Source organism: Furipterus horrens, unplaced genomic scaffold, assembly GCF_987537825.1.
Source record: "Furipterus horrens unplaced genomic scaffold, mFurHor1.1.pri manual_scaffold_7, whole genome shotgun sequence".
Lineage (NCBI taxonomy): Eukaryota > Metazoa > Chordata > Mammalia > Chiroptera > Furipteridae > Furipterus > Furipterus horrens.
In genome coordinates this window covers 101,877,699-101,903,676 of record NW_028327177.1, presented here as the reverse complement: position 1 = coordinate 101,903,676, position 25,978 = coordinate 101,877,699, and the positions used below count along the sequence as shown (strand labels likewise).

The 25,978-nt window shown below is 46.6% G+C and overlaps 1 protein-coding gene across 1 annotated transcript; it reads left to right on the top strand.

The window, feature by feature from the left end:
- Positions 1–22,397, top strand: OXTR (oxytocin receptor). The gene is made up of 2 exons (XM_090284099.1): positions 1–919; positions 22,048–22,397. The coding sequence occupies exons 1-2, from the start codon at positions 1–3 to the stop codon at positions 22,293–22,295; spliced, it is 1,167 nt and encodes a 388-aa protein (XP_090140225.1). The 3' UTR covers positions 22,296–22,397.
- Positions 22,398–25,978: the final 3,581 nt, after the last annotated feature.

Genomic DNA, 25,978 nt, shown 5'->3' with positions numbered 1-25,978 from the left:
ATGGAGGGCGAGCTTGAGGCCAACTGGAGCACCGAGGCGGTCAATGGAAGTGCGGTACCGCTAGGGGCCGAGGGCAACCGCACTTACGGGCCGCAGCGCAACGAGGCCCTGGCGCGCGTAGAGGTGGCGGTGCTGGGCTTCATCCTCATCCTGGCGCTGAGTGGCAACACTTGCGTGCTGCTAGCGCTGCGCATCACGCGCCACAAGCACTCGCGCCTCTTTTTCTTCATGAAGCACCTGAGCATCGCTGACCTGGTCGTGGCGGTGTTCCAGGTACTGCCACAGCTGGTGTGGGACATCACCTTCCGCTTTTACGGGCCCGACCTGCTGTGCCGCCTGGTAAAGTACCTACAGGTGGTGGGCATGTTCGCCTCCACCTACCTGCTGCTGCTCATGTCGCTGGACCGCTGTCTGGCCATCTACCAGCCACTGCGCACCCTCCACCGCCGGGCGGATCGCCTGGCAGTACTCCTCACGTGGCTGGGCTGCCTAGTGGCCAGCGCGCCGCAGGTGCACATATTCTCAATGCAGGAGGTAGCCGAGGGTGTCTTCGACTGCTGGGCCAGCTTCATCCAGCCCTGGGGGGCCAAGGCCTACGTCACGTGGATCACACTCGCCGTCTACATTGTACCAGTCATTGTGCTTACCACCTGCTACAGCCTCATCTGCTTCAAGATCTGGCAGAACTTTCGGATCAAGACGGCGGCGGTGAGGGCGGCGGAAGGACCCGAGGGTGCAGTGGCGAACAGAAGGGAACACCAGGCCCTGGCACGCGTCAGCAGCGTCAGGCTCATCTCCAGGGCCAAGATCCGCACGGTCAAGATGACCTTCATCATCGTGCTGGCCTTCATCGTGTGCTGGACGCCATATTTCTTCGTGCAGATGTGGAGCGTCTGGGACACCAACGCGCCCTATGAAGGTAGCTTGGGGTGGGAGACCAGGAGGAGCAACCACGGCTGGGCAGGACCTTCCTTGGGCTGCCTCTGCATACGTCCAGGGGTCTGAGGGCCTCTTGTGGGGATAATCCTGAAGAGCTGGGTTTGAGTTATGGCTCCATCATCAACGGGCCGAGTGATTTTGGGTGTAACCTCCTTGAGCCTCTACTTCCTCCGCTGTAAAATGGCGGTAGTGTTAGAAGTCCCAACTCTCACCAAGCAGTAGGGGAATGAAATGAGGAAATGCATATAAAGTCCTTAGCACAGCCCTTGGGCTACACATGGGGTGTATGGTTTATGGTTCCTTGTTATGAACCAGGAAACTGAGGTGCAAGTGACTTGTGTTTTATGCATGGTTTGTGAGTGTTGGAGATAACTTTGGAACCCAGGCCCAAGTTCAAGATCCGTCCACTTTAAGTTCACTTTGCGTTGCACTTCGATTTTAAGTTCAAGTCAGCCTGAACCCATGGGGTCTGGTTTCGATAAGGGCAATGGGAGATGGGTGATTAGATTCTTTCAACGAAGTGCTGGGAAGGGGCTGGACGGGGCATTGTGGGGAGGTGAAGGTGAGTCTCTGAACCCTGGCTTAGTGGAGGTGGTAAAGAGGTAACATGGGTATTGCAGGCAGGCATGGGGGCTGGGTAATGCCACTTAGGGTGGGGATTTGGGGGAAGAGAAGGGAGCAGCGATGCAAATTTTCTGATTTGACCTGGAGGTTTGGGTGATTCTGCAGGGAACTTGCCCTCCAGTTGGAGAACTGTGGAGGTGAGGGCTGAGGGTAGCCAGGGGCCATTGTCCAAGCTTTGCTCGTGTCTGGTGACTGGTAGGAGAAGAGGAGAGGATAGAATTGGGGTAGTCTGTGGGGAGGGAGTTTGGGAGAGCAGAGTGTGTGGCGGACTCCCAGGGCTGGGGGCCTGTAGCTGTCTCTGGGTGGCTAGGAGCTCCAGGCAGTTGCTGCCTCATTGCCCACAATTTGCAAAGAGCGAGAGGAGTAATCAGTGGTAAATAACTCACACCTTTTTATTTGAGGGTAAACACCTAAAACTGCACTGGGATGCCAGGGACTCAAATGTTTGTAAGGAGAGACCAGGGGCTTTGTTTTCACCCTGTCTGCCTTTGAGACAGCACAAATGTCCCATTTCCTGATATAATCATTATTGCTCTCAACAGTCTCGAACGCAACCATCCCGTGCACGCTGAAGTCTTCCTTCATTCAGCTGGATAACTTTGCTTTGCTCTCTTCCCCAAACCACAGGCTCCTGGCTTTCCCAGCCTTCCCAATTAGTCTAGTGTTTGCGTTACTACCTAGGTCAATTGTCATTCAATATTTATTAAGCACCGGCAGTATGCTGATCTAGCTGTGAGGGGTGAGGGGTGCTGTGAGGACTGGACTCTGCAAAGCCTGCCTGGCTTTACACAGCCCCTGGTCACACTTTATGGAGGGGATTCAGGGATCCAGAGAGGGGAAGGCACTTGCTCGAGGTCACACAGCTAGTCAAGGCAGTGACTAGAGCTAAGGTTTCCTGTCCACCCTCCATTTCTTCCTGTGCTAGGTTTCTTATGAAAGGCACACGACTAGGGAGTTAGACTGGGCAAAAGCCAGCAGTAGAGGGTTGTAAATAAGATAAAACACCAAGCCATCCCTGTTTCCTGGGCAGGCTCTGGAGAGACCAGACCCAGGTCTTGAGGAGCTCAAACACTAGCCCTTGAGGAAGTGAGACTGACAATCGCTTAGAGCAGATATTGGGCAGACCTCAGTCCTCCCTCCAGTTCTTCCTAGCTGTGGGACTTTGATTGAGGGATTCCCTCTTACCCTTGACCCTTAGTGTCTTACTTTTAGAGTGAGGATATTTCAGCATTCAGTTTATTCACTCAGCAGATACTCTGACTCTTTTCTCTTTGTAGCCCCCTCATCTCTCCCTTTCACTTTTCTCCCTGGTGGTCCCTCTGCTCCAATCCCACATGACTTCCTGTTGTCCATCCTCTCACCTGCTCTCCTCTTTCTCACTTTCCTCCCTAAAGATCGAGAGCATGTGTTCAACATGTTATAATCACTCATGAGTGGGGTATCTTTAAACAGTACAGCAAACAATTGATCTGTCTTACAAACAAGACACAGGAAAAGAGAAGATAGAGAGTACTCCTAGGCAAAGTGAGGGCCAGCGGCCTTCTGGGTACATATGGCCCTGGAGGGTGTCCGGGGGTGAGGCCTGCAGTGAAGATGGGCTTCTGCTCAGGCTCTAGGAGCAGGGAAAGAAATGGACTCTAGGAACCTCAGGTCATCTTTCCCTTTTCTCCTTTGCATCTTCCTAGTTCAGAGGAAAGGCTGGGCCTCACATGAAAAGCCCAGGTCCTCCTGGTCCTCCTGGACATTCTGTCCTGGGTGCTTTGAGAAGAGTACAAATGCAGCCCACAGGGGGTTCGTGACTGTGTTGCTGCCAGCACCCCACTCCCTCCCCACCTCTGGTATGTTGCCAGGAGCAGGCGCCAGTCCACGTGTGAGAAGGCCATTGGGCTCTGGCCACCAGCCTGGCCACGGCATGCAGGATTCCGCGTGGCCGTGGGCTCAGCCAGAATGCACGTCCTGTGCCCAGTTGGCATTTATCTGGATAATTGCAGGCCATCAGAAATGATGATGTTTACAGTCACCTTGGAGATATGACTCAATCTAGAAACTATCAGCAAGCTCAGGAGATGTTGACCAGCAGAGTGGAATCGGTGCACAACCCCCACTTTCCTGTCCAAGAGGAAAGTGATTTACAAGAGATGCAAAGTATCTAGATCAGGGCTCCTTACTCTGCTCATTTCCTGGGGATTGGAGACTGGAGGCTCAGGGAGCTTGTTGTGAGCAGCATGACATTGTTCAGGGAAACAGCTGGGCAGATGGGTTCAGACTGAGGCAGGAGCGGGGCAGCTGTGGGATCTCGTCCTGCAGATAGCTTCATCAGGAAAATCTCTGGGAAACAGAACTAGAAGCTCTTTAACCACCGGCTGCAGATCAGAGTGGATGGAAAAGTCACACTCACCTTGGTAGCTGGTCTCATGGCCCCTTGTAGGATGTCAAGTCCCTGCCTCCATCGGGGTCACTCTCTCTGGTTCTCTTGAAACCCAGGTGACCCTTTTGTATTGCTCGCCCTTGAACGACTCTCCCCACCCCCAATCTCCTACACCTTCATTCACACCAAGGGCTGCCTTTATGGGTTTAGAGTTCACCTTATTCCAAAAATAATTTGAGATGGGTCACTAACATTCAAGCACTGGGGCAAGATAAAGTAGATATAAGAAAACTTAGATAAACGGGGGGGGGGGGAGTAAGACAATTATAATAAGTAATAATAAAAATAAAGTCTGTGTAGAGGTGAGCTTCTGTATACATGGGGCTTCCTTTTCATAAGAGCCAAAGCAGAAGAAAACTCTCAGTTTCAATATTTCCACTGTTTGGAAGAAAAAACAATGAGTGATAAGAGAGTTAGCAGCCTGCCCCTGTCAAACCTTGAGGTATTGGACAAGTCCCCTAAAAGGAAGAGGGGCATAGTGGTGATTTAATGAGCTCCCCTCTTCAGAGCATCCAGGTGCTACTAAAGTCCTGACTTGGTGAGACTGCAGAAGGAGGGCTGAGACCAGACACTTATGCAGGTTTGACAAACCCCACGGGCATCCTTCAGAATCAAATCCCGCAGCCAAAGACTGACACCAACTTTTCTCCTTGCTGCTGGGCCTGAGAACTCCAGCTCTGGAGTAGTTCTGAAGGAGGAAGTAGAGAGGGTGTTTTTGTTTTTCCAGAACTTGGGAATGGTGAGCTGATTCTGAGTCTTCGTCCCTAGTTTTTCCCTTTTGGCGTGTCTCTTGTGAAGTGCCCAGTCCAGTGGGCAGAGATGAGAGAGGATGGGGGCAGGTTGGCACATGGGCTGGGATGTGCTGCCTGTACACCCCGAACAGTCAGTGCAACTCCTGTCTAATCACCATTCTCAGGTGCTGGCAAGGTAGAGGAGAACCTTTTATCTTTTTTTTTTTTTTAAATAATTTATTTGTTTATTTTATTTTTAGAGAGAGGGGAAAGGAGAAAAGAGGGAGGGAAACATCACTGTGTGGTTGCCTCTAACTTGCGCCCCCAACTGGGGACCTGACATGCAACCTAGTCATGTGCCCTGACTGGGAATCGAACCAGCGACACTTGGCTTGCAGGTCGATGCTCAATCCACTGAGCCACAGCAGCCAGGGTGTAGAGGAGAACCTTTTTAATTAAAAGAATATCTCACTCACGTTTGTAGATGAGCCATATTCATCTTTCAGAATAGTCCCCTCTTCTCTCAAACTTGCTGATTTCCATAGGAGCAAGAACGTGCCCAGAGAACAGAGCAGGGACCTCCACTGCACCGGCCAGGACAATGGGCGGGCACTGCAGGGCCTCTAGATGCCATGGTGCAGGCACAGGGTGACGCGGCTGGCTGGTATTTGGAGGCTGCTCGGCCGTTTTCTGCTGTGTGTCCTTGAGCAAGTTGTTTCATCCCTGTGAGCCACTGCTTCTTCCTGTGTATAAAGAAGAGGGCAAAGCCGACTCATGGAGTTGTTACGAGGATGACTTGTGACCTGTGGCACATGGGGGCATGTGATCAGTGTTGCTCTTCTCCTCCTCCCCTTCCCCCCATTCCACATGTTAGAAGTCTTGTTTTCATTCTTGGAACTGACTCTGAGACTTTGGCAGTTATTCCTGAGGGAGGAGATGGACATTCTTCTCTTGAGAGTCTGGGTGGAGGGAGAAGGGGATGCACCCAGAGACTGCTGCACAGTAGGCTCTGTGTCCAGGCAGTTGGTATGTGGAGCAGACCCTTGTTAAGGCTGGAGAGGTGGGCTGGGAGCCTTGTCACAACAGGGACACTGCTTGTCCTTTTCACTGGTATGTCTCTGGTGCCTAGCACAGGGCTGGGTATCCATTGGGATTTCAACCAATGCTTGTTGAACAAATTCATGGGATGTGGAAGGAGGGAGGTACATGAGAAAAGACAGGGATGAGTGTGTAGAGTTGGACTCAGAGAAATAAGGACTTTCTAAGCTGCCCTCCAACAGTAGAACTGGCCACCTAGTAAAGAAGTGAGTGCTCTATCACTGGGGGCAACCAAACATTTGTCAGGGGTGTTGTACAAGAGCGAAGGTTGAAATGAACAGGAAGCTTGGTTTTAAGTGTTTTCCCATGTGAAAATGAGCTTCCCAGCCCCTCTCTGTTTCTGTGGAACTGCATCCCCTCCAGTGTGGCCTGCCTACCTTACAAGGACACTGGCCAAGGTGTGGGTGGGTTTGCAACTTGGAGAGGGGTCCACTCTTCAGGTGACCATTTATATGAAGAGCAGTGGGAGAAGGTGGGCAGGAGATTGGACAGATCATTCTTGGCCAGGGAGAGCTCTCAGCTTGCTCCTTCTCCGTATAAATTGTAATCAGAGGGACAGTTAATGACTGTATTCTTGCTGGATTAAGCAATTGAGACTTCTTTTATGTTCTTGGCTATTGCTAATGTTTTCCCTTTGGGTTTTTGCCTCAAGGTGACCTTTTTATTTATTTATTTTTATTGTTATTTTTTAAAGGTTTGATTAATAACAGCAAAAATAAAAACCTTGGGTGAGGCTTTGCTGCATATTTTTTCCCATTTGAGTGATGTCTGAGTGGGTTGGGGAGAGGGCAGGGAAGGGGAGCAGGGGTTGTGGGAGGGTCTGTGGGAGGAAATCAGCTCTTTAGATACTGGGCTGGGCCTGGGGTCCGGAGCTGGCCTTTCGGCGGCCTAAGGGGCTGGCCCAATTGATGACCCCACCACCTTGCCCTGGGCCACTCTTGGAAGCTAAGGCAGGCCCTAAGGCTCACTCCCAGGGGCTGGTTGGGGGCTGAACTGCTCTGCCAGACCTCATATATCAGTCCCCATCAGCCAGAGCCCCTGGACCCCAAGACAGCACTGGGAAGGGAGGAAAGCTCCCTTGGGGCATGTCTCTGGGTGGTCTCTGGGCCTCTGCCATCCCATTTGAGCAATGGAGATAACATTTCCTGATGGAACACACCCTCTCTGGGCATCAGTTTCAGGGAGTTGAGGGGTTGGATTAGCTGATATCAGTACCACCCATTGTTAAGTGCCAGGCTCTGTGCTTGACCCCATCCTTCATCCTCACCCAAACACATCAAGGGGAAGGTGCATTATCCCCATTTTACAGATGAGAGGACTGAGGCTCAGGGAGGTATGGCCTGCTTATTGAGTAAGTGGTGGAGCTGGGATTTGAACCCAGTCCTCTCACATCAGACACTGCCAGACTGCACTGCCCCTGTCTGCAGATCAGCATTTTCAAGGTGTTCTATTCCCCTCACTGTCTGGATCTCCTGGGTAATTGTTAAAAAAGCTTATTCCTGGCGCTGCCTCTGCCTCAGAACCACTGTACCGGAGCCCTGCACCCTGTCTGTGGCCCAGGCGCCCCGACTCCTGGGCTCTTTCCAGCAACACCCAGCTTCAAGGCTGCCAATGGCACTGCCCTGTCAGCACTCTGGGCTCTAAGCCTTGTCGCTTGCTGTTCCCTGCAGACCAGTGATCCCGCCGTCTTAGCTGCCCACCTCTCACGTCAGCACTTCCCTTTCCCTTTCATTGCCACCTCCTTGGTTGAGAGCAGCCATTTTTAACTTTGGCTGTTGACATTTTGGGCTAGATACTCTTTGTTTTGAGTGTGGTGTGGGGAGGGCTGCTGTCCTGTGCCCTGCAGGATGTTTAGCAGCATCCCTGACCCTACCCACTAGATGCCACTAGCACCTCCCCCTCATGTGTGACCACCAAAGATGTCTACAGACAATGCCCAATGTCCCTTAAGGGGCAGAGTTGTCCTGGTTGAGAAGCGCTGGTTTAGAGCCATGCGTCAGACTGGTCTGAACTAACATCCAGCAAGATGACTGTGCCCTTGTCACCTCTGCTCTGAGCTCTGGCCAGTCGGCCTCACGTCCCCTGCCAGGCCTGCCGACTTGCCATTTCCTGCAGGTCCTTTTGCTGTGCGCCCATGCCAATACCGTTGTCACCACAGGAGTGCCCACCCCAGTCTCTGCTGTGGAGACCCATCCTTCAGAGCCCAGGTCCAATGTGTGGGCTGCTTTGTACACAACTCCAGGGGGTGCCATTTACCTCAGGGCTGCGAGAAGGATGCTCTTGGGAGCTGTGCAGGGACAACCCCAACACAGGACCTGGCAGCCTCTTCCAGTGCCCCCGTCATGAAACTCTCTCCCGCTACCCTATCTGGAGGGTTTCCTTCCTCTGAATGCTGGGTTTGTTCTACAGTCACTCAGTGTGCCCCCCGAGGCACACAGCCTCTGCTCTGATCTGTCCTTCCCTGGGGCGGAAACTTTGCAGGGAGCCCTCCTCAGGCCTTTGCCTGCCCTCTCGTGGTCAACAACTGCTATATTTGTAAACGTGGGACAATCAGGCCAAGGTTGGTCACAGAATCCTGGGCATATACAACAGGACTCTGGGAGGGACACCCCCAGTAGCTGCCAGGTTGGTGTTGGGATCTTATGTCTGTCCCAAGGGGTAGCCAGATGGAGCGGCAGCAGTGACCTGGGCAGTTGACCAAACCTGCCTGGAGCTCAGTTTTCTGGGGTTAAGAATAGAGTTTAGGTTAAGGGGAGGGTGGAATGTGCCAATGACATAGTGCCTGGCATATAGTAAGTTCTCAATAAATGTTTGCCTTAAAAGAGAGAAATTTCAAGACAGGCCAGGGTTCTAGGGTAAGTCAGTACAGTTGAGGGGGTGGGTATTGTTTGGCACTCAGAGCAGCATTTTAGCAGAGAGGCTGCAACCTCAGTTGAGGAATGGTGGGAAACCCAGGGATGCTGGGGACAGGAGTGTCACGAATAAAGAAAAACTTAAGACCTCACTGGAGGAGGCAGCAGGAGGTGACGTGGGGAGGTTCTAGATCTGGGTTTTGAAAATCCTATGTGAGAGGTGGGCAGGAGTGGGGTGTAACCGGGCGGTCTTCAGTGTTCCAGCCCCTGATTCCTGTGATCCTGATTCCTGGCCACTAAGGGACAGCCTCTGCCAGAGCCTCCCTTTGTGCTCCACTGGAAGCTTTCTATCTGTTTGCCAAATGCTCCAGTACTAGGTGTCTCTGCCCCCCAGGGCCCATGCTCACACTGTCATGGTCACTCTTGCTCATTCTGTTTCTTTCTCTTCTCTCCACCTGACCCTGATATGTGAGTGTGAACTTAATTTTTCTAGAGGGAATTGCATTTGAGTCCAGTCATCTTGTTAGGAGGCCATCTCCTGTTGTCAAGCAGGGAAATTGTCTTTTTGCCTTTCAATGTGCCAGTAGGGATGGCTGATTTATTAGGACTCCTGTCTGTTAATTTCATGCTCCCTACTCTCCAGTTTTTGCTGGCCAGGGACAGAGCCACAAATGAGACAGTCTCTAGCCACGTTATAAATAAATAATGACATAAATAATGACACATAAATAATGACAGTATGAAGGGATGATGCTGTAAGAGAGATACTTATTTATCAAGTACTGTGAATGCCCTAAGAGGGAATTGTTGATTCTCTCTAGGAAAAAAAATTAAGAGAGCTTCAGAGAGGAAGCAGCATTTGGAAAAGGTTTCGAAGGAGGAGTAGGAGCTGGCTATGCAAAGCAGCAGACATATGTTCCATATTAAGATCATTAGACAGTTACTTTATTATCTTTAGCCCTATTGGAGGGATATTTCTTAACTTCAGTGTGCACACAAATCATGTGGGGGATTTTGTTAAAATGTGGATTCTGATTCAGGAAGTCTGGGTGGTTTGCATTTTTAAAGGGCACCCAGGTGATGTCTGTGATGCCCATGCAGCTGGCCCACTGACAACACATTGAATAGTAAGTCTTTAATATCTTATCTTTTTAACCAAAATATGCAGTTTGCCTTTACACATATGGTCCAAATTGGCTGCCGGGCCCCGTTGTGCTTATAGGGTAGAGGAGGGCTTGTTGTTTGCAAAAAGGCCCCTGCTTTTCTGTTTCCAGAATGTGGTTAATCCTTAGGTTCATCCAGTGAACCCAAACGTCCCCTAGGTTTAATCAATGACATAATAGAAGCCCATTTAACACTCTGTAGGCCACAAATTTGGCTGTTAATCCTACTTTATGATACATGGGATATGATCACACGCTTGTGATTTTTAAAACAATTTCTATGTTGTAAAATTGTGATTTTATTTATTTACTATTATATTTTATTAATTATGCTATTACAGTTGTCCTGAATTTTTCCCCCTTTGCCCCCCATCCACCCAGCACCCCCCCAACTCCCTCAGGAAATCCCCCCAACATTGTTCATGTCCATGGGTCATGCCTATAAATTCTTTGGCTACTCCATTTCCTATACTGTACTTTATGTCCCTATGGCTACTCTGTAACTATGTACCTATTTGTACTTAATTCCCTAATCTCTTCACCCATTCCCCTAGGTGCACTGCCCCCCACCCCCACCAATCAGGCAACCATCAAAACGCTCTCCATATACATCACTGTGTCTCTGTTCTTGTTTGCTTAGTTTGTTTTTTAGATTCAATTGTTGATAGATAGGTATTTTTAACCATTTTATTGTTCATTGTTTTGATCTTCTTTTTCTTAAATAAGTCCCTTTAACATTTCATATAATAATGGTTTGGTGATGATGAACTCTTTTAGTTTTTTCTTGCTTGGGAAGCTCTTTTTCTGCCCTTAATTCTAAATGATAGCTTTGCCGGGTAGAGCAATCTTGGCTGTAGGTCCCTGCTTTTCATGACGTTGAATATTTCTTTCCAACACCTTCTAGTCTGCAAAGTTTCTTTTGAGAAATCAGCTGGAAGTCTAATGGAACTCCCCTGTAGGTAACTAACTTCTTTTCTCTTACTGCTCTTGAGATTCTCTTTTTATCTTTAACTTTTAGCATTTTAATTATGATGTGTCTTGGAGTGCGACTCTTTGCTTCCATCTTGTTTGGGACTCTTTGTGCTTCCTGGACTTGCATGTCTATTTCCTTCACCAAATTAGGGAAGTTTTCTTTCATTATTTTTTTCAAACAGATTTCTAATTCCTTGCCCTTTCTCTTCTCCTTCTGGCACTCCTATGATGCGAATGTTGAACCTCTTGAAATTGTCCCTTATACTATCCTCATTTTTTTGTGTTCTTTTTTCTTCCTGTTGTCCTGATTGGTTGTTTTTTGCTTCCTTATGTTATAAATCATTGATTTGATTCTCAGCTTCATCCACTCTACTGTTGTTTCCCTGTAAGTTATTTTTTATTTCAATTAGTGTACCCTTGTTTCTGACTGGATCTTTTTAATAAGGATGAGGTCCTCACTAAGCTCCTTGAGCATCCTTATAACCAGTGTTTTGAACTCTCTATATGATAGACTGCTTATCTCCATTTCATTTAGCTCTTTTTCTGGAGTTTTGATGAGTTCTTTCATTTGGGCCATGTTTCTTTATCTCTTTAATTTGACAGCCTTCCTATGTTTGCTTCTGTGTATTAGATAGAGCTGCGACACCTGTTACATTGTGAGGGGCGGAGCCTTAGTTGTTTGTCAGTGTGGGCTACCTGTTTCACCATGTTGTGGCACTCTATGTAGGGAAGGGGCCAAAGAGGGAACAATGCTGCTTGCTTGGCACTTGCTTCTTTTCCAGTCACTTCACCTGCTTCCCAGAGTGGATGGGTTTGCATACATTCTAGGACCGTGAGGGCCCTCTAAATGGATTCTCCTGAGAGATAGGCAGTTTATTCCACCTCCCAAAACCCTACTGGTTTTCACAGCCAGAAGCTATGAGGCTTTATTCCACCCGGTGCTGGAACTGTGAGCCGTGTGGTCTAGCCTGGGGCTGCGATTGCTCCCTCGTTGTCCCTCCCGGCTTTTCTCTGCCCCATGTGAATGTGGGACCCCTCATTCCACCATCGCAGCCGCTCCTTGCCACTGCTGCATAACTCCCACTCACCACATCCTCTCTGGCCCAGCTTCCTGTCTCCCACCTCCTACCCGTCTGGATGAATATTTCTTTTTTAAATCTTTGGTTGTCAGACTTCCATACAGTTTGGTTTTCTGGCAGTTCTGGTTGTTGTTTGTTTTGAGTTAATTGTAATCTTCTATGGTTGTACGAGAAGGAGAAGTGTGTCTACCTATACCTTTATACCTGGTCCAGTTTAAATAGCTGGTCTTCCGTCTTTATAATACATGTACATAAAAAAAAAAAAAAGTCTTCCTTAGACTACAAGTCCCAAATTCTACACAGCCCCTGTAGGAATAAAAGACTTAAACCTGAATTCCAGATCTCCTGGAGCGGAGTTGTGGGGAAAGAAGAGAAAGGGTGTTGATCTGTGGGAGATGAGGAGGCCTTGAACCTAGTGATTGGTTTCTGGAGTATAAAAGTTGATGAGCTTGATTTGATTTGGAGAGATGTTAGATGAGCCAAGCCTTTGAATTGTATGTGAAATGCCTCAGGAACAACATATCCCAGAGAGGCCTGGGGCAGCTGCATGTCAGCTGTTTTGGGCTAATTCGGGCCTTCACTGGAAATTTGAGTGGAGGGAGTGCCTTGAGATCTGAACAGGGGAGTTCTTGGGGTTTCAGTAAAGCCAGGCTGGTAGGGGGTTGAAGGCCTGGAGTGGCCCTCCGTGGCCTGTGAGTCACGGTGCTGAGTGGCAGTGCAGTTATTTTTGTCTCCTGAGGTGTAGTTGCTCAGCACGGGATGTTGGCTTTTGGTGTGTGGCCATTTCTTCTCACCTTCCCTGCTTGGAGTTCCCCCCTTGACGATTACCTGTGGTCCCCAGTCTTGGGCCCACCAGCCCCTCCCCCAGATGCTGTAACTCCTTGTTTAATTGAGAGCCTGTCTTGTACTTCTCTGTTTTTCCCACTGGTGTTTGTAAATCCATTGAGGGCAGGTCCCCAGGTCTGGCTCAGTGGCTGGAACCCAGTAGAGTAGCATGAAAGGATGCATTTCTCATAATCTCCCTCCTCCCCACTATCCTCCCCCTCCTCCACTTCCTCTTCTGAGCTTGAGGTCAGGTAGTGTGAATGCCAGTCCCTGGACCAGTGCCTCCCACTTGCCCTCCCTTTTAGGCAGGAACCAGAGAGCAGTGCGTAGACATTGGGGCTGGTCCTGGGGGAAAGGTGTTATTTTTATGGAGGGTCAGTTGGAGAGCTGCTGCCACCTTCCCTTTTGGGTTTCTTATGTCGCTGGCAGAGTAAGATTTTTCCAAAATCTGAAGTTCTTTTGGTGTCACTTAACCCAATCCAAGGGCTCTCAGTTTTGATTTTTTTTTTTTTTTTTTTAATATTTTAAAGTCATGGGAAAAAGGGCAAAGGACAGTGTTTTTAATTTGCTTGGGAGCAGGAGTCTCCAGACCTTTGGCTTTAAAAATTTTTGCAGTTAGTCAGTCCTGGCCAGTGTGGCTCAGTTGGATGGAACATTGTCTTGTGCACCAAGAGTCCCTGGTTTGATTCCCAGCCAGGGCACATACCTAGGTTGTGGGTTAGATCCCCAGTCAGAGCGCATGTGGGAGGCAGCCAACTGATGTTTCTCACGTCGATGATGTTTCTCTCTTTCTTTTTTTTTCTCTCTCTCCCTGCCCCTCTCCTTTTCCTCCTCGCCTCCCCGCTTCTTTCTCTGCAATCAATAAAAAAATAAAAAAAAAAATTATACAATGAATCATGTCTCATACACATTAATAATAATAAAGCTAATTACTTGAATCAACACTTTGCCATTCACAAAGCCTTTTACACTTTTTTTTTCAAAATTTCCAAAGTCCTTGTGAGTATCCTGTGTTCTGTGCCCCATCCTGGGCTGCCTCAGATTCCAAGACACAGACCAGCCCAGAGAGCAGCCTCCTCCATTGTTTGACATGAACACATTGTCACTAATTCTGCTATTGGTAAGAAAAATAACAATTTATTGTGCACATACACATAATTGTAGTAATAAGGACAGTAGCTAAGCTTTATTAAGTATTTACTAGTGTTGAGTGCCAGGAATCATGGTGAGCACTTGGAATCCTGTCTAATTAAACTGGGCAATGATTCTGTAAAGAAGTTCTTTTCATTATTTCCGTTTCACAGATGGACAATAGGTAATTTGTCCAAGAACACACAGATGCAAAGTGTCTGAGCCAGGCCTCGGTAGCTTGAAAGCAAAGTTCTGCTCCTAGTAATTTGGGGAGAAGTGGGCTGAGTTTGCCATTTGGGTCTGCCTCCCCCCCCTTTTCTGAACTTTTTTCTATGCTTTTAAACATCAGCTCCTCCTGTAGGCATCAAGATGAGCTAAGGTTTTCTGTAAAAGGCCAAACAATAAATATTTTAGGCTTGCAGGGTATAAGATCTCTGTAACAGTTACTTCGCCTTGCCCTTGTAGTGCAAAAGCTGCCATAGATAATATGTAAACTTTATTTACAAAAATAAGCTGCAGGCAGGGTTTAGCCTTTGGGCTGTAGTTTGCTGGCCCCTGGTCTAGACTAGGAGATACTTCTGCCAGGAAGGATGGTGCTCTGATAAGAGGCAATTGTTTCTCTTCCCACTTACATTTGGATTTTAAAAGACCATCCTTGGCGAATGGGCAGTCCTTGGCTTCTGAGGAGACCTACATCTGTTGTGGGAACAGGCAAGTTGTGCTCTGACTATTCCTCAAGTCACACCTTGTGGGTGATTACCCATCCAGCCTGTGCCTTTGCGTTGGGACAGAGGATCTGTTACCTGGACTCACTCAACCTGATGTGTGAATGCAGACCTAGTTTTAAGAGGAATCAGACTTTGTTAAGTTCAGATAGGAACATAGGGTGACTTAATGTGCGTCCTCGGGGAAGACACTTCCCTTCTCTGAGCTTCCCTTTCCTTATCTATAAAATGGGGATAAGGCTGCTTTGAAAACTCTCCTGTTCTGTGTGAGCTTGACTGGTAATGTAAATGGGCAACATTGCTACATTGTCATGTGTTCCCTGGAAATATAGTTGTGAAATGCAAGGACATATTTTCCATGCTCTGTTCTGTTCCTGCTCCTCTGCAATCCTATGAAAGGGCAGTGCTGTGGCCTAAACAAGATATAGTAAGTGCAGAGAGCAGGTGAGTGCAGTCACTCGTCTTCTTAGAGACCATCAATGGCTCCCCAGTGCCTGAGAGTTAAAGTTCAGCCTCAGCCTGGATTCCGAGTCTCTGCAGCCTGGCTCTTTCCAGTCTCTTCTTCCACGAATCTTCCCTTCCCCGGCTCTGGCAGTCCCTGAATATCCTTGGACATTCTCACTTCCATGTCTTTATTCCTGATGCCTTTTCCCTTCGAGATGTCCTCCATGGCCCCTGTTTCCATTCCCAGATTATTCTCTTTCCTGCTGATGGCTTGCAGTTCCACCACTGGGGACTCATGTCTTGGGTGATTAGGATATTTGTTAGATAAAAAAAGTCCAAATGTGCCTTAGCATTGGCAACTTGATGTGAGCAGGTTCAGCTTAGAGAGGGTCATCTGTTCCCCAGGAGCCAGGCCAGGCAGGTTATTTGTGTCTGTGGCCATCAGGTGGGGGCAGGGGTGCTGACCGTGGCCCCAGCTTCTCCCACTCGGGCTGGCCAGCCACTCAGTAATTCATTGACTGTTGACTTTTTTTGTTGTTTATGTAATTTTTGTTTGTTTTCTTTTTTAACAAATAGGATACCCAAATTTAAAAGATCCGAATGTAAAGAGTAAGGCAAGTAGCTTAAATGAACAGCGGAGATTGTACCATGTAACTGCACAGCTAGGTAAAACAGTGCCTTTCTGTCCAAGCCTGAACTTCATTCTATCCCATTTATATGGCCTACACACCAACATTCTTCCCCTGGTGTCTTGATAGTTTACTTTTCGATGCTTTTTAAATTTCTGATTTTTATGTGTTGATTTTGCCTCTTTCATTTTGTATGTTTAATTATGATGTTGAAGACATCCTGTTCTTAGTCTTGGTGATATTTCACCAGAATTCCTAAACTTAAATTCATCTTCTCCTTGTCCATTCAAATCAGAGCAAAACTTTTTTTCATTATGTTTTACAAAAAGTGAAGAATTCGGAATTATTGGCTTGTTTCCCTCTTCTCTCTTTTTAAATTAAAAAAAGAAATCATCACCCAAGGACACTTTTTTTCATTGCTTTGTAGAGGGGTAGGGGAGAAACATCTATGTGAGAGAGAAACATTCATTGGTTGCCTCCTATACGCACCCCTGGGGGGAGCAAACCTGAAACCTAGGTATGTGCCCTGACCAGTGATTGAACCTGAAACCCTTCGGGCACCATATATACTCCAACCAACTGAGCCCCACCAGCCAGGGTTCGCTCTTCTTTTTAAAAATTATTTTAGTTTAAGGATTAGATTCCTGTCTTTTGCTCTAAACTTTTCTTTTTTTTTTTTTTTTAAAGTATATTTGATTGATTATGCTGTTATAGTTGTCCTACCGCCCTGGCTGGTTTAGCTCAGTGGATTGAGCGTCGGCCTGCGAGCTAAGTGTCGCTGGTTCGATCTTCCAGTCAGGGTACATCAGAGAAGGAAAACTCTGACTCCAAAAAACCTCCGCTGCCTTGCGGCATACCTCTTCAGGGGAAAGGCTAAGGGAGTAAACCCCGACAGAAAATCCGGAGCCGGAGTCCCTAAGGCGGTTTGACGTTGTAGTCAACACCGGCAACTCCTGCGGTGCACCTGAACCCAAGCTGTATTGACTCCGTCTTTCCCTTGGATCCTTCAGCTGCGAAGAGAGGGGGGGTCTGCTGCATGGGCAACAGCAGACCCTCCATATTACCCTGCCCAGGCTCTGTAGCTTCAGCGTCATCGCAAGATGTCGATTCAACACGGGAGGAGACAGATACTACCATGTCACTCCCGAGTCGGACTGCACAGCCATTCTCGGCGGTGCAGATAGACTCTTAAGAAGCTACACCATCGTCTCTCGAGACGGACGGCTGCCGACGACGACGAGTTGTCCTACCCCTGGCTGGTTTGGCTCAGTGGATTGAGCGTCGGCCTGCGAGCTAAGTGTCGCTGGTTCGATCTTCCAGTCAGGGTACATCAGAGAAGGAAAACTCTGACTCCAAAAAACCTCCGCTGCCTTGCGGCATACCTCTTCAGGGGAAAGGCTAAGGGAGTAAACCCCGACAGAAAATCCAGAGCCAGAGTCCCTAAGGCGGTTTGACATTGTAGTCAACACCGGCAACTCCTGCGGCGCACCTGAAGCCAAGCTGTATTGACTCCGTCTTTCCCTTGGACCCTTCAGCTGCGAAGAGAGGGGGGGTCTGCTGCATGGGCAACAGCAGACCCTCCATATCACCCTGCCCAGGCTCTGTAGCTTCAGCGTCATCGCAAGATGTCGATTCAACACGGGAGGAGACAGATACCGTGTCACTCCGGAGTCGGACTGCACAGCCATTCTCGGCGGTGCAGATAGACTCTTAAGAAGCTACACCATCGTCTCTCGAGACGGACGGGCATGGGCAACAGCAGACCCTCCATATCACCCTGCCCAGGCTCTGTAGCTTCAGCTTCACTGGAGAGGACACTCCAGCATCATCGCAAGATGTCGATTCAACACGGGAGGAGACAGATACCGTGTCACTCCCGAGTTGGACTGCACAGCCATTCTCGGCGGTGCAGATAGACTCTTAAGAAGCTACACCATCGTCTCTTGAGACGGACGGCTGCCGGAAAAATATAGTTGTCCCAATTTCTTTTCCCTTTGCTCTCCTCTGCCCAGCACCCCCCTTCCCTCCAGCAGTCCCACCCCCCTCTTAGTTCATGTCCATGGGTCATGCATATAAGTTCTTTGGCTTCACCCTTTCTATATTATTCTTAACTTCCCCCTATTTTGTACCTACCAATTATGCTTCTTAATCCCTACACCATTTCCCGATTTCTCCTCCTTCTCCCTCCCAGCTGATAACCCTCCAAATGATCCCATACCTATGATTCTGTTCCTGTTCTGGTTACTTAGTTTGTTTTTATTTTTTAGATTCAGTTGTTGATAGTTGTATGAGTTTGTTGTCATCTTAATGTTCACAGTTTTGATATTCTTTTTCTTAAATAAGTCCCTTCAACATTTCATATGATAATGGCTTGGTGATGATGAACTCCTTTGGCTTTACCTTGTCTGGGAAGCACTTTATCTGCCCTTCCATTCTAAATGATAGCTTTGCTGGATAGGGTAATCTTGGTTGTAGGTCCTTGCTTTTCATCACTTTGAATACTTCTTGCCAGTCCCTTCTTGCCTGCAAAGTTTCTTTTGAGAAATCAGCTGATAGTCTTATAGGGACCACTTTGTAGGTAACTCTATTCTCTTGCTGCTTTTAAGATTCTCTCTTTATCTTTCACCTTTGGCATTTTAATTATGATGTGTCTTGGTGTGATTCTTTTTGAGTCTAGCTTGTTTGGGACTCTCTGTGCTTCCTGGACTTGTATGTCTATTTCCTTTGCCAAATTATGGAAGTTTTACTTTAATATTTTTTTCATATAAGTTATCAAATTTTGCTCTTCTCCTTCTCTTTCTGACTCCTATGATTTGGATATTGGCATGTTTAAAGTTGTTCCAGATGTTTCTAAGCCTCTCCTTGTTTTTTTCAATTCTTGTTTCCTCATTCTGTACTGGTTGTTTATTTCTTCCTCATGTTCCAAATGATTGATTTGAACCCAGGTTTCCTTCCCTTCACCATTGGTTTTGTGTGGATTTACCTTCGTTTCACTTAGCCTAGCCTTCACTTTTTCCCTTCTATGTTTGCTATACTCAAGCATATCTGTCAAGTCTGTGAGCATCTTTATCACCAATGTTTTGAACTCTGCATCTGTTAAGTTGGCTAGCTTCTTGTCACTTAGTTCTCCCACTGGAACCTTGATCTGTTTCCTCTTTGGGGCCATGCTTCTCTGTCTCCTCAACTTGACAAGCTCCTGTGTTTGCCTCTGTGTCTTAGGTAGAGCTGTTGCACCTGTTACACTGTAAGGGGTAGAGCCTTAGGTATTCATCAGTGTGGGGCGATCTGTTTCACCATGTTGTGGCGCTGTATGTTGGGGAGGGGTCTGAGAGGGAACAATGCTGCTTGCTCAGCACTCGCTCCTTTTCCAAGCACTTCTCCCACTTCCGTATGGGATTGGTTCCCCTCTAGCTGTTGCCCTGGCCGTGTTCCCAGAGTGGGTGGGTTTTCGGACATTCTAGGACCATGGGGGCCCTCTAAACAAATGGACTCTGAAGAGACCAGCAGTTTCTTCCACTGCCCCAACCCCCACTGGTTTTCACAGTCAGAAGCAATGAGGCTTATTTTCCCTGGTGCTGGCATCATGAGCTACACAGTCTGGTCTGGTGCTGGGAGCACCCCCCAAGGTGTCTCTTCGTACTTTTTAAAATGTGTGACTGCACTTTCCACTGGCTGGTTACAGCCATTGTCACTGCCACCACCTTCACACTGCATCCTCTCTGCCCCAGCTCTGCCCCTCCTATCTGTCTGCATGAGTATTCCTTCTTTATCTTTTTGTTTGTTGGACTTCTACGCAGATTGATTTTCTGGAACTTCTGATTGTCTCCAGTTTTGAGGTAGTTGTAAATTCCTTCTTAGTTGTGGAGGGAGGTGCAGCTTGTCTACCTACGCCTCCATCTTGGTCAGATGAAGCTCCAAACTTTTTCTTTTGCAAGATTTTTTTTTACTTTTTGGACTGTCGTAGTTTGTTTTGATTCGAGGAATCCCGAGTAATAAGAACAGTGGTTCTCACACTGGGGTGTGCGTCAGAGTCCCCTGAAGGGCTGTTTACAACAAATCACTCAACCTTGCCCCCAGGAATCTGATTCAGTAATTTTAGGATGGTGCCTGAGAACCAGCTTTTCTAACATGTTCCAGGGTACCCCACTTTGAGAACCACTGAATTTGTCTCACAAACAACTGCTCTCCTCCCTTTGGTGCAGATGAACAACTCCACTCTGCATTGATGGTGCTGTCAACATGAGAAACATCCACACCTATAGAGAATTATGGGTTTATTTGAGCCAAAGAAAAATCTCAATGGATTGAGAAAATGCTCTGGAGAATGGCAGTTTTGCAGCTTATCTTATACATTAGAATCAAAGGAGAAGACATGCATGAAATCCATTGTTGGTAGATTAAGGGGGTTAGAGGAAGTAAAGCAGGGAAATCTTGTATTAGATAAAAAGCAAAATGCACACATACTTATTTTACATGGGTGGGTACATGATAAGTTTATAGCACATAGGGGTAGTATTCAGGGAGCAAGGCGACAATGAGTGGTCCAAGGTTTTGAGCCTGTGCCCTGAGGCATCTGGAAAAGGAGGTTCCTCTGCCATTGCAAAGGTTGCTGTCTCGAATACAAAGATAGAACATAGTCTGATGTAAGGTAAAGACTGACCTTTGTCAAGGAAGCTACAGGCCTAGGATGTGAGTACCTGCCATGACACGCTTTTAGTTAGGAATTTCTATGTTCAGACCACCCTGTGTGTTCCCTTTGGTCCCTGTGTTTGTAAGGCGCAGCAGGCAGGCCTCCCCTGAGGTCATCAGATTTAGTATGTGGCCCCTCTTTTGTCCACAGTGGCATCTAGATCTCACAACTCCAGCATCCTCATGAAAAATCCTCTCCTGGATTTAGCTGTAGACTTCTGGAGTTATTTTTTTGGAAACTTTTCTCAGAAAACACCAAAGACAAGTGGGTTTTTTGAGCCTTTGCAGTTGCCTGCCCTCATGAGGAAATGGTTGTGAACCCAATTCTTGGGAATATTGTTTTCCTTGGGTTTCTGGAGGTGTTGCCTTCCTCTGTTGGTGGAAGATGTCTGAAGTTGGTCCAATTTAAGTCCATTGAAAGAAACCCAGATTTTTTTTCTTTCTACTTAAAAATATTTAGGGTTAGGAATTTTCTTTCCCTTTGAAACTTAAATTTGTGACAGGCAATGTTTTGAAGTTGATTTCTGATTATTAATTCTGTCTGAAACTCAATACGTACTCAGTGTAATGGCTTCTACATAGTGCCTCTTAAAATTTGAGTGTCAAAAAATATATTTTTTAAATTTATTTTTTAGAGATAGGAGAAGTGGGACAGAAAGAGAGGGAGAGAAACATTGATGTGTGAGAGAAATATTGGTCTTGCTTCTCCTGAGACCTGGCCCACAACCCAGGCGTGTGCCCGGACTGGGAATCAAACTGGCAACCTTTTGGTTTGCGGAATGATGTCGAACCCACTGAGCCACACTAGTCAGGGCTAGTACTGCTGCCCTTATTTTATTTTTTTTCTTTTTCTTTTTTACATAAATCCGTTGTTGTGTTGAAGTTGTGCTCTGCAGGGCATCTTTACAGAAACGCCTGCAATGTTCTCAGCTATGAAGATAGCATCCACTTTCTGGCCACCATGCCTTTGCCCATGCCATTCCTTCCCTCCCTTCTCTGCCTGGAAAGTTCATGAACATCCTTCAGGTGTCAGCTTCAGTGCTGGTTTCTGTGGGGCCGGCCATGACTTTCTCTCAGAGAGTTGCACCCCTGGTTGGTGTGCTCACCTGAACCATGTCGTGCCCACTTCATGGTGCTACTCCTTCTATTTTTGTGTTTCCAGTGCCAAGCCTGCTGCCTGGCATGTGGCTGTGATGGTAGCCGCCAGTGTATTGGGCGTTCACTGTGTTCCAGGTACTCTTTAGTCCTTGCAGCATTCCCGTGAGGTTTGTGTACTCTTGTCCCCACTTAGAGACTGGAAAACAGCAATTTGAGGGGAAGTTAAAATCATTTGTCCCCGGTGGGGCTAGAATACAAATGAGGTCTGGCAGCTGCCGGACTCTGTGCCCTTGACTCTGAGCAGTCGGCACTCATACCTGCTGGGTGAGCGATGACTGAATAAGTGGCCATGAGGAGGACAGCTCCTGCACGTGGAAGCACACAGTAGGGAAGTGTCTGATGAGAGAAAGGATCGGGATTATTCCAGGGCTGGCTGAGCCTAGGAGGGCTTGGGGTGGTGGGGGGTTGGGGGTGGGGGGCAGGCTGAGCGCCCAACCAGAGCAAGGATGTGGAGGGAAGAGAGACTTTGTTTCTTAGTACTCGGTCTGGTGGCCCAGCTGCTGGTACTGGAAACAGTGGTTAACACTCCAGTCCTGATGCCCTGTTCTTTCTTCCTGTAGCCTCGGCTTTCATCATCGCTATGCTCCTGGCCAGCCTCAACAGCTGCTGCAACCCCTGGATCTACATGCTCTTCACGGGCCACCTCTTCCACGAGCTGGCACAACGCCTCCTCTGCTGCTCCTCCAGCTACCTAAGGGGCTCCCGGCCGGGAGAGACAAGTGTAAGCAAAAAGAGCAACTCGTCCACCTTTTTCCTGAGCCGGCACAGCTCCAGCCAGAGGAGCAGCTCACAGCTGTCCTCGGTGTGACCAGCCTGGGGCTGCATGGCCTCCCTTCGATCAGGATGTGTGACATGGACAGTCAGCCGCTTGGTGGCCGTGTATGTATGTGTGTAAGGTACACCTCCATACCTTGGGGCAGCTTGCGTGGGGTGGGGGATGCTGACACGGGGTGGGGAAGTGGTCTCCTTCGGGGAGGATGATAGGGTGACTCAGCCACCAGACTGTCCTTGGATCTCCAGTGAGTTCCTGCAGGTACTTCTGCTCCCTAGATGCCACTGTCGCCCCTGGCTGCTGGATGGGTGGTTTATGTTTCCTGGACCTGTAATTTCACTCCAGTATCTTTTTTTCTCCTTTATTCTCTGATTTTGTAAAAGGTAATAAGTATAGGATTGGTGACCAATTGTGTTTGGAAATTTAGTGTCCTGAGCTTGGAGTCAGGAGTTGGAATGGGATCTCAGATAGGGAGGTGGTGCTCATATCCTCCTGACCCCTCAGAGTGTGTTTGCCTTTGAGTGGATCTAGCGCAGCATGCTTGGGTACCAGCTTGTCAGAGGATGGCCCAAGGAGAAGGGGATTCTCTGAAGAGACGATTGGGCACAGGTAGTCGATTAAAACTTGGGTTAATAATGTTTAACAAGCTAATATTTAAATAGCAAATGGGGAAGAAAGAAAGAAAAGGCATACAAATTGGAAAAGAAGTAAAACTCTTTATAGATGACACAATTTTATATATAGAAAATTCTAAGGAATGCATACATACCCACATTTGAACTAATTAATGAGTTCAACAAAATTGCAGAGTACAAGGTCAATATATGAAAATCAATTGTATTTCTTTATATTAGCAATGAATAATATGCAAATAAAATTAAGAAATAATTTAATTTAGCCCTGGCTGGATGGCTCAGTTGGTTGGAGTGTCATCTCATATACAAAAAGGTTGGGGGTTCGATTCCCAGTCTGGGTGCATAACTAGATTGTGGATTTGGTTGGATCCTTGGTTGGGGCACGTGTAGGGGGCAGCTGATTGATGTTTCTTCTCCTTTCTTCCTCTCTCCCTTTCTCTCTCTCTAAAGTCAATATACGTATCCTCAGGTAAAGATGTAAAAAAAAGAAATAATTTAATTTATAGTAGCATCAGAAAGAATAAAATAGGAATAAATTTAGTGAAAAAAATACAAGACTTATACCCTGAAAACTACAAAATATCATTCACAGAAATTGAAGAAAGCAAATAAATTGAGAGACATCCTGTGTTCATATGTCAGAGACTTAAATATTGTTAAGATAACAATACTATACAAATTGGTCTACAGATTTATTGTAATTCCTATCAAAATCCTATTTGATTTCTTTGCACAAATTGATTAACTGATCCTAAAATTCATATGAAAATGCAGAGGATCCAGAATAGCCAAATAAACCTTGAAAAGAAGATTCACACAGCCTGCTTTCAAAACTTATTACAAAGCTACCATAATCAGGACAGTCTGGTACTAGCCTAAGGGTAGACATGCTGACCAATGGAATAGAATAGAGAATACAGATATAAATCCTTACATTTATGGCCAATTGATTTTTGACAAGTGTGGCCAGAGAATTTAATAGGGGAGATCGTTTTTTAAACAAATGGTGCTGGGGCAACAGGCTAGCCACATGCCAGTGAATGAAGTTGGACCCCTACCTCATACTCTATATAAAAATTAACTCAAAATGCATCAAAGACCTAAATGCAAGAGCTAAAACTAGAGAAACTGTAGAAGAAAGTGGAGGCAAAAATCTTTGTGATCTTGGATTAGGCAATGGTTTCTCAGATATGATACCCAAAGCACAAGGAAAGGAAACCTCGGTAAAATGGACCTCATAGAAACCGGGCATGGAACTTCTCTGCTTCAAAGCACTCTCAAGAAAGTGAAAAGACAACTCACAGAATGAAAGAAAATATTTGCAAATCATACTTGTATCCAGAATATATCAAGAACTCTTACAACTTAATAAAAAGACAAATAAACCAGTTTTAAAAATGAACAAAATATGTATTTGAATAAACAAATAGACATATTTTTTGAAGACATATTTTTATATCTTCTCCAAAGAAGATAATATAACTGACCAATAAGCACATGAAAAGATGCTCAGTATTATTATTCATTGGGGAAATGCAAATCAAAACCACAGTGAAATACCACTTCATACCCACTAAGATGGCTGTAATAAAAGAGATGGGCAATAACAGGTGTTGGCAAGGATATAGAGAAATTGCAACGCTTATACATTGCTTGTGGGAATGAATATAAAATAGTGCAGCCACTTCTGAAAACAGTTTGACAATTCCTCAAAAAGTTAAAGCACCAGAAATGCTACTCCTAGGTATTTACTCAAGAGAAATTAAAGCATACGTACACACAAAAACTTGTATATAAATGTTCATAGCACCATAATTTATAATTGCCAAAAAACGACAATAACCTAAATATCTATCAACTGTGAATGGGTAGGTAAAATAAAATGTGTTGTATCTATATAATAGCATGTTATTCAGAATAAGAAGAAATGAAGTACTGATTATGCTACAGTATGGATGAACCTTGAAAACAGTATACTAAGTGAAAGAAGCCATCACAAATAGCCACATACTTATATGATTCCATTTATGTGAAATGTCCAGAAGAGGCAAATCTATATAAAGAGAGATCATGGGATAGTGGTGGCCAGGAGCTGGAGGCTGGAGCGAATGGGGAATGACTGCTAATAGATATAGGATTTCTTTTTTCAGTGATGAAAATTTCCTGGAATTAGTGGTGAATGGTGCACAATTTTGAGAATATTCTAAAAACCACTGCATTGAACACTCAAAAGTTTTTACCAGCTGAATTCAGCCTGAAGGATGAATTCCTTGGAATCTCTTATGTCCCAGCACTTTTGTTTCTCTATGACTCACCATTTCTAGGAATCCCATGGTTTTCTTACTTAGTTTTTCTGAAAGAGATGGTGTTTCCAGTTTGACCGAAAGGGCCAGCAGTAATGATACGCCAACCCTGGTGCCTTGTGGCTTCAAGTGTTGTGTTTTATTTAGAGGAACAATTCATCAGGGGTCTCAAAGGCTTTACTTACCTGGTAAACATGTTCTCAAATGTCCTCTCAGCCTTGAGGTAGTACATGACTGTGTCCAAAAAATACCTTCAAGTTGTTAAATACAGGACATTATAGATCAGATGTGTTCATACAGACTGGTCAGCTCTCTGGGGCACTTCAAAAACTTTAAAAATTTCTACAAATACTTTTGGGCTCACTGTGATACAGTAAAAGCATTTCCCAAAGGCTACTCCCTCCATATAGGCTTTCTTCTTCCCCCTCCACATGGCAGTATACGCACACACACACATACACACACAGTCGCATGCATGCACACAATGTGGTGAGCTAGTAGGTGTTCAGGGAGAAGAGAGACCTGCACTGAAATCCCAGTGGTGGAAGTCAGCATTTAGTTCAAGATCTGCAGTACTAACTGGAAGCTGAAGACAATAAATATTATTTTCGGGCCTAGAGTCACTGCACAGTGTTGCTGTGACAGGTGCTTATAGTGTCAGCACCAGCCAGTCCTTGCTCTTTGGGAAGCTAACAGGATGCTGGTTGGGGCTCTCATTGTCCACATACAGGACCATGGGGCACTCTGGTTGCACATGTGGCAATGGTGGGCTCTGTTGGCA

Excerpts from the sequence above, each read along its gene's own strand:
- OXTR (XM_090284099.1), top strand. The coding sequence starts at position 1 with ATGGAGGGCGAGCTTGAGGCCAACTGGAGCACCGAGGCGGTCAATGGA. Across the intron at positions 920-22,047 it reads CACCAACGCGCCCTATGAAG|CCTCGGCTTTCATCATCGCT; the intron begins GTAGCTTGGGGT and ends TTCTTCCTGTAG.